The 9,329-nt window shown below is 38.9% G+C and overlaps 1 protein-coding gene across 1 annotated transcript in view; it reads left to right on the forward strand.

Moving 5' to 3' along the window:
* The window catches only part of CENPC (centromere protein C), an 87,903-nt gene extending 80,400 nt beyond the window's left edge, over positions 1-7,503 (forward strand). Inside the window, exon 18 of the mRNA XM_019521847.1 lies at positions 7,279-7,503. Within this exon, the coding sequence (XP_019377392.1) occupies positions 7,279-7,303 (25 nt within the window). The 3' untranslated portion in view covers positions 7,304-7,503. The remainder of the gene's footprint in view (positions 1-7,278) is intronic.
* Positions 7,504-9,329: the final 1,826 nt, after the last annotated feature.

Here is a 9,329-nt window from a genome sequence, read left to right on the forward strand (position 1 = left end):
AATGATACAAATGTATCTAACTCTAACCCTGCTTTATCCAATGTTGAAGTTGTACTAGTTTTGCTACATGTGCACGTTTCCTGTCCACATGTAACTGTTAGAATGTAACAGCTGCTGTCTAGTTAGGAGCCAGGATTCTCCCCTTCCGTGGCCGTTTTGAAATGGCCCCAAACGTGTGTATCCAAATGTATGTGTGTCCATATCCTGAGGAGACCTGCTTCCAAGGGAGGACTAAAATCAGACAAGGTGCTTTTACCAGCCATTTCAGTTGGTGAAGACCAGAATCTGAAGGTAGGTCTACAGGAAGAGGATTCTGGATTCTGTAGAAAGATACTGATCAAATCCACCAGACTCTTGGATTTTAGTGGACTCTGGAGGGACGATTCTATATGCAGCATTACTCTTTGCTTAAACTGATTTGTTTAGAAATGCTTTGCAAAATATGTGCACCCTGGCTTCCACTGTCATACAGTTCCTAAAGAAGCATACAGCAATCCAGAGGGACCATAACTTTGGGACTGTGGAAATGCACAGGAGCCTACTAGGAAGCATAAGGGAGTCACCACCACTCACAGGTGTATTGTGAGGGACTTGGACTGGCTGATAGACAGTACATCCGTATCTGACACTAGGCTTAGACACCTAAAGCAAAAGGCAGTGCCTCAAACTCTTTGAGACCCAGCAAGCCAAAAATATATATGATCTGGTTTGGTGGCCCAGAGGGGTAGCCAAGAGGAGCACTTGTAACAGCACAATCATATTCTGTTTGTTTTTTGAGACTCCTGTCTTGTTCCATTTACAGAAGAGTAGTGAACCAAAGGCATCAAATGTTGCAAGAAGGTGTCTAAGGCATTGATCTTGGATCCAAGGTTCAATCCCTGTTTTTGACACAGGCCTCCTATGTGATATTGAGCAAAATTGTTGCATGGTTACACAAAAATGACCAATTTAAAATTTCATGGCAAAGCAATTAAGTCATTTTCTCCAGTTGAATGCTGGAGTCTGCAACCTTAATGCTTTCTAGCATAATTTTCATATGCTATAATTAGTGTAGATTATATGCATAGATTGACTAAACAGTTATGGATAATTTTGTTTGTTTATTCAAAGTATGCAAGGAAAATCTATGTTGAAATTGCAGTCTTAGTAGAGAAGGATTTAAGCAAAAATACTGTTTCAAAAGCATGTAAAATTTTGTTTTATAATAAAAGGTCAGAAGCTTAAAGGATCTTAGAAAGAGTAGTCTGATGAAATACTTCTCACCAGTCAAATGATTCTCTTTTTTGGAACTGAGTAGTTAAGATTTGGAAATCATCCAAATCAGAATGGTTCATTGCTTTCAATAACTGGCAGAAAATTGAACAAGAGAAAAAGAAGAAATTATTCTTGTGCAATATGTTTAGGCCAGTCTGGCTAGGGGTTACTTGACACTACAAGGTATGGGGAATCCTTTATTCCCAGTGATGTTTGGTACTCAGTGCATTGCATGATTGGCCATTAAGAGGAGAGAGACTGCTTTGGGATTCAGAGAAGTTAACCTCGTTCATTGCCTTCATTGACAATCACCATCATACATCTTTGGTTCATTTTGACTTCCTGATACTTTGAAGGATCTGCTGAAATATAACACACTTGAACACTTGATGCCTAAAATGTTAGGTTTCCACTTTGAATGGAACAACAGCTTTAAGACATAAAGGGGAAAGGTTAAGTTTATTCTGCCTATTATAAATGAGGTTGTAGAATTACCTTGAAAATGGTGGGCTAGAGTCTGGTGACTGGAGAAAGAGATTTGTTTAATAAGTGGAATGAACTGCCATTAATGGTTGAAAAGGAGTTTGAACTATTCAAAAGTTTGCTTTATTATGTGGGCAGAATATCTGGTAATGCAGATTATATTAAGCTGTCTCTTCTCATTTTATGCCTTGGTTTTCATGCTATTGAACTCACTGGTTGATGGTTTCTTGTGCAAGCAGTAGGAAAAGTATAAACTGCTGTTCAAGACTTCAGATGTATTCAAAAAATGTAGTGATTACCAGCCATCAATGCATGACTTTACTTGAGCCATCATGCCTTAAGTTGAACATGCCTGAAGTGGTGGGAAAGAAGAAACTGAATTGGCTAAGATATTTTTTTGAACCTAAGGTGCAAACATTGTCAGGAGTTGTCAACTAGTTGTACAGTAAGAAGTTGTGCTAACCTCCAAAGAATGCAGAAAACTGTTTATTTTGAGTCTTCAAATGTGTCATCAAATTAAACTTTATCCACAGAAGTGGAAGAGAAGAACATAGTCTGATTGTTCAAGTAAAACGTTTCAGTGCTATTGACATCAGAACACAGTGCTGGTGATACTTTATATCTGTTTTGGCCTTTCTATTTCAGCTTTTTAGTAGCTTAACATCAGCTTTGTTTTAAGAGCAGTGAATCCTCATATTATTAATGCCAAGTTTTTTGGGGGGGGATTTTGCTGTAAAAGTGATGAAAAGAAAGGCCCTGAGCTTGGTAAATCCATGTGCTCCCTTTATGCTAATACCTTTGCTGTAGCACAAAATGGACAATTTAAAGAAACAAAAGCTAATTACAGAAAAGTTTTGATTTGAACTTCAAATTTTATTGCTGACATGAAGGGGTTCCTCTTGGGCATAGTAGTCTGTACAATGAAGAAACCAAGATCCCTTTCTTATATCCCAATAAGTACCAAGTCAGCTCTGGGGCTAATTAATCAAAACAAATTTACAATTAAGCCCATGAAGAAGAAATAATTACGCAGCCTGGTAGGGAAAAGTGCTGAAGGAAGGACAAACCTGAAGAGGAAAGTACGAGGTTCTCGGTATTGGCCCATGTAGGACAATTAAGTGATAATTGCAGAGGTCATGCTGCACCCAGCAAATGCACCCTCAGTATTATTATAGCTGATTTTTTTAATATTAGTAAATGCAAACATTTGCTTTTTGAGTAACTAAGGGTTTTGTCATGCACTTATGAAAATTCATAGCTAAGGCGCAGTGGTGTTTGTGGGAATAAATTAATACCCATCTGTCATAGCTGAACAATATTTTAGCTTGTAAGTGAGGCACAGTGTATTTTAAAGGGCAGAATAGCATTGCAATTGAATGCTTGTTTTACTCCTATAATTTACTACTTGTCTTTCTCGTGCTTTGGTTTTGACTCTGAATCTCCTTGAAATTCATACCTACATCCTGGTGATGCCTTAAATAAAATAAATTAAGTGGATTATCTAATCAGAATTTAGACTAGCTATTGTATTATTGTCTCTGATTTAGTCCTCTTTCCCAATAAAATAATCAACTTGGTCATTAAATGGACTCAGCTGCCCACACACTCCAAATACAAAATGAAGGACATGGTAAACCTGACAGAAAATGAAAAATACAACTTAATTAAATTTGTTCTAAACAATAATGTAATTTGCCCTTCTCTTTTCCTCAAAACAATAATCCAATTCTGGCCCTGTAGATTATCCACTAGAGGATCTGATTTATTGCCTCAAAATATGGAAGGGGAAGTGTTATTATTTAAATAAATGCAATGCCACAGTGCGAGGCTTAATTGTAAATCTCTTGGATTTGATCAGTCTAATTTATGTGTTGTATTCTGCTTTGCAATAATAAACTGGAGGTCCTGATCCTCCATATCCTCCATATCCACAGTATTATGAACATAAATAAAATAGCTCCACTGACCGAAATGGAAGTGCTAAAGGTAACTTTGTTCGTAAAAGTTCAAGGGCTTCAGATCCAGCCCAGCTCCTAGGTCATATATGGGCACTAAAAAAAAAAAAAGAGACACAACCAGCTCAAGTACCACCACTCTTAATATATTAGTAATAATTTAGTTTTCAGACTATATTCCCGAATGATAACACCATCCCAGCATGCCCCTTAAATATGTTTATAAATACCAGCACATAAAAATTTGATTAGGTGCTTGATAGAGTCCACCAATGCTTTGCATCTTTCCACAGCATGAGTTATTCCCAACTGGAACCTGCAAAGTTAATGTGTCTTTACACTGTAGAAAACACTAGCATCCTGTCCACCCCAGCAGGAGAATGTTAATACTCATTGTTAAGGAGGCAGCTCCCACGCCTCCCATAACTAGGGGTCTTCTGAACTCAAGGCGGCTCCTGGCTGATTTTGCAGGCAGACTGCAGGCTGGGCAGCCAAATGGCAGAGTGTGCTGGGACCCCCATGCCTGTGGCTGATGGGCCCCAGTGGTGCCACCCCTTGGTGCTGATTGGCTGCAAGTGCTGTTCATCATGCCCCACCTTCATCACTGATTGGCTCTGAGGGCTGTCTGTCATGTGGCCTCACCCCTTACTGCCAATTGGTGCTGATGGGCGGGGCCATGTGACAGCCCGTTAGTCAGTGGTGAGGGGCTGGGTGGCAAATACCTTGCTGTGCCAGCAGCCCCACCACCCCCTCCCTCCCGCCAGAGGGAGCAAGCATTTTATATTCACTGAGTTTTCCAGGGAGCCCACCAAAAACACAGACCCCACACTTCTTTGCAGGGCCTGCCTGAAATTGCAGTTTCCATGAAAATTGCAAAATCGCAATTTCGGTAGGTCTCTACCTATAACCTGTCCTCTTTAATATTGTCTCTGAGGCAAAACTGTGCATTCTTAACATAGCATTTCTTATCCCTGCCTCAAGATTTGTCTCTAGTACTTGGAGAGTTGGTCAAATGGCTAACAGAAGTCCCTGATTTGGAGTTACACACAGTGGTAAAAGCATCCCGTGGTGCTCCCAGTTCCTCACTGAATTCCTGGAGGAACAGAACATTTACTTCCTAGTTCCACAGGTGTTTCGATGTAAACTTCTCATATCTTGGAAGTGCATTTTGAGCCAAGGGCATTGTTTATTCGTTTTTTCTCCTGCAACCTTTATTGCCGGTGCAAGTGAATTTACCTTCCCTCTCTTCTGACGTTGTGAAGATAGGATGTAGTTAAGGGTATCTGGTGGGGGACAACCACCAGCTTTGTATTTCTCTTGGCACCTCAACACACATCCCCTTCTAGCTTCTCCGTACCCCTGCTGGACGTGGCATGGCTGAGAGGATGAGGAAACTCATAGGAGGGCTGGATGCAGCCTTCTGAGGGCAGAAGGAGAGCTTTGGAGTTCCTGCTTTCCATGAGGAAAGCTGACTTAGCTGATATAAGGTAGTGAGGTTTTGCAACAATGGCAGGAAAGAGAAGTCTTGTGAGTGCCTTCTCATCTGGGAGCTCACAGCTTCATGCCCAGGGGGTTCTTTTTAGGGTGGCAGATATTATGGCTCTTGCCTTTTTTCTTGCTCCTGTTGAAAATAGAAGTCTTAAGTCTCTTTCTACTGTTCCCTACTTTGTTTCATAATTGGAATAGGAGCTGGTAAACAATGAACTTCAAGAGGGTATGGGAGGAGAAGGGTTATGCCGGGGAGGAGAATTGGAAATGGGCTGCATTCTGAAGTGGGAAGGGAGGACAGCAAAACATTTGGCTGTGGAATTTCGAGAGGTTCTAGAATCAGCTTTATCCAGAAGCCATGATGAGGAGAGAGTCTGCACAAGGTAATGATCTTCCAAGAATTCCCACTCAGTTAAAGGAAGGAGCCCGAACCTTCTTGACATCTAAATCATTATTGACAAGTAAAGCATTTGACTGATTCCCAGGCCATCTTGTCCTCTCTAAATCCTCCAGGGCCCTCCCCTTGGAGCACTGTATTTTAGAGGGCTGGGACATTCTTTACAGTCCTCAAAATGGTTGTCACCTCAAAAGTTAAATTTGGGTAATGTAATTTGTTGAAAGAGTCTTAATAGAACCTGTTCATGTGTGTCCCACTCCTTTGTCTTAGCCTCAAGGATATGGATCATACGTAACCTTTTTCACACTTCTTTGGTTTGTACACAATCATTATACAGAATTTTGTTGTGACCATTTTTTAGAAGAGCTGTTTGAAAACTTTATAAAAATAAAGAATTCCTTCATTCCAATTTAAATTCCTTTTGAAACAAAATCCTGTTTCAGGAGGAATTTAAATTGACCCTTTGTTAGCTTTGTGCAATACTTTGAATCAGTAATATTGAAAGTTTATGGTTTTCAAAATTGTTTATTAAAGGAAAATGATTTTGGCCAATGAGAAATATTGCAATAACATTTTAAATGTAAAACCTTTTTTGTGAAAAATTTTCACTTTTTTTCCAAGTTTTCTTTTTATAAAAACCTTTTACAAATATTACATAGAAAAAATGACAAGCAGTTATAAACTTCTCTGAGCTATATACTCCAAGGAAATCCTAACAGAAATTAAAGAAAAGGAGAGTTAAACTCATCTTCCTGCCCTAGGATATACCATATTTTTGGAGGAAGCTTTCTGAGTTTCTTTGGGGGTCTCCACACATGGCTTCTATTTTGTATGGTATATTGCAACCCAGCGCACTGATCTGAAGAACCAAAATATCTATTACATTTTGAATTCTTATAGTTTGGTGTTAGTTCTCCTGTTGGATTCTAGATCTCAGCAGGCAAAGTCCAGTAATTTTCCCCCCTCTCTGAGCAAAAAAGGACCTTTAAAGCATCAGCATGTTACATTAGTTGTTTTGCTGGGCTCACAAATTTAATTCCCACAGACTCCTTCCAATTGTCAACTTGCTCTTTCCTACTAATTTTCAGAGCAACCTGGCTACTCAAGCAGATGTTAGACTAGCTTTAAAGTTTGGTATCCTCACAACTGTGATTTACGGTTTGCCTGCCCATCCCCACTTAATTGGCTATTCTAGAACTATATGTTTTAAAATATGCTCTTAGTATTGTTATAAAGATAAATATGTCTCTTAAACTGTGTTCATTTTTCAATGCACAATGTATCCTTTTTTCAAACTTCCTGTAATTTCACATCAGCAGAATAAAGTATCAAAAAAGTAACATTTACAGATAAAATGCAGTATCAAGACCAGGAGTCATTTTTGTACCACTAACTGATAGTGGGAAGTGTGCAGTCTTATAGTTGTCAAAACAATGGGTTTGGTGGATTCCGTATTTCATTAGACTAGTACACTCTTTTGGTCTTTTTTTTTTTATATAGAAGCACTGACTCTCACCTAAACTGAATTTCACTGTGGTATTGGGACAATACTTGCTAGTTACCATGAATAAACTTTGTGGCAGATCTGCTTTGCTATCTAGTCACTTCAGGTTGTGGTAAGATCAGGTGGATGAGCAATAAACTTTTACTAAATATGATCTAAGTAACTAACTTCTGCTTTTTTTTTTTTTTGTATTTTAGGCCAATCATAAGAGAGTCCTTTTAGCCTTACCAGCAAATTGCAGATCATCTTGCACTGGATATTGTAAATAGTTCCATTATTACGTTAAAAGTGAAATTTCCTTCAGTCTTGGATATCTTGTTTCATGGATGTTGGAACAGACCTGTTCACCTGTAAATTGTTAATTTGTGGAATATATAAATGGTTACAGTTTTTCTGGTTTTATATCAATAAATGTTAAAATTTGTGTAAATCAGTCTTAGTTTTTGTTTTTTAAGCACACTGAAAGAATGTACTTTCTAGCATTTTAAGAAAATCTAGATACTTAATGAAAACAGTCAGCATCTTGCTTGTAATGGTAAAAATCTGGGTCACTTTGGTGAAACCAATATTCTAGACTGGTTTAAAACTATTGAAATCGATGGTAATTTGATCAATGTGGGTGCATCTACATGTGCACATTTACTGCACAGGAATTTAGGTTATTGCTCAGTGACCAAAAATTACGATGCACGTCTACATACGCATGCCCTTATTGCACTGTCAATATGGTGACTTAAGCTGACTTGGGCATAAATTTGATACCTGCATCATGCAGGTATCAAATTTATGCCCGATTAGTTACTGCGCGGTAACACTGTGTGTGTGGACTGACTTGGGGCTAACTTTACTAGTTAGTAAAGCATTACTGTGCTTTAGCGGCTGCACATGTAGATGTCAGCCTAAAAATTGCTTACTGTGCAGTAACTGCATGTGTAAATGTGCCCTGTCTCAGTTTCTGCACAGTAAATGCATGTGTAAACATGCCCTGTGTGAGCAGAATTAGGCCAGTAGTGGGTGATCTTAGAATCCTATCCTTTAGTCTTCTGGTAATTTTTGGTCCTGGGTTGAGTTATTGGAATGCAACTAGTCTTATATGCTTCATACAAAACACACACGAGGTCCATGCTGAAATTTGAATTTGCAAACATTTTATTGCGTTTTGGAGTAAGACTGCAAATTATAGTTAAATTCCACAGCATAATCCAGAGCCTTTACTCCTCTCTCAACCTATGAAGTATCTGACTTGCATCACCTTCAGCATGCTTTCTGAAATCTGGAAGATGTTTCCTATTAGTTGGAGATAGTGATCTCTAAGCATTACCCATTATGGCAGGTCTAAGATAGTCATCAGAATAAAATAAAATGAAAGCACCTCCCATCCCCTCAGGAAAATATGGTCCATTAGTTTTTCATTTGCTTGAAGCATCAGTTTTTAATAATTTTCCTTTCCTTTTATCTCCTGGGAATATCAATCTGCATAGATCTATTATTAATTCTACAGCAACGAGCTCATCTTCACAGAAATCTTTACTATTGGTAGTAAAAGTCAATCCTCCCAGAAATATTTAAAATCTGAACTGTGTTGAGGTAAGCTGTGAATACTTTTTGAAAATAAAACTATCTTAGACTATGCAGCATTTAGTTTATACCCTATGGGCTGGATTGAGACAGTGCTGTCTAGTGTTTAGAGACTAGGAATCTAGAGCAAAACAGATAGGAATCTTAGAGCTTTGGGAGAAAAAAAATTGTTCCCTGAATAGGGGTAAATTCTGCTAAAAATTGTTATATAAAACTCACTGAGAAGGGGGAGAGGACAAAGTTTTGGAGATTGGTTTCAAACTGGTTTCCAGTTTCCTGCCATCCAAACTGCTGGGGAAAATTCCTTTTTGAATCCTATCTGTAAGAACATTGTTTAAACCCACAGTTTCAGTGCTGTAGCTGCTCAATCTCACTCCCCAAACTTCCACTGTCTTCAATGGTCAATTGTTTAATCAGTCAGGCTCTGTGTGTGGGGTGGGAGGGGGGGAGCATGTTTTCTTACCTTTACTGCATCTTGCAACCTGGATCACACATACATGGAGTACTGGCTCCTGGCTACAAGTTTCACTGTATTTATTCACATCACATACTCCATAGGCACTGACTTTGGTTTTTGCCCATGGGTGCTTGCAGGCGTAAAAACAAACAAACAACACCCCCCTAGCACTTTACTTAAAACTCAGCCGGCTTGTCCAGACAAGTGCGCATG

Source organism: Gavialis gangeticus, unplaced genomic scaffold (assembly GCF_001723915.1).
Source record: "Gavialis gangeticus isolate Ggan-Ray unplaced genomic scaffold, GavGan_comp1, whole genome shotgun sequence".
NCBI lineage: Eukaryota > Metazoa > Chordata > Crocodylia > Gavialidae > Gavialis > Gavialis gangeticus.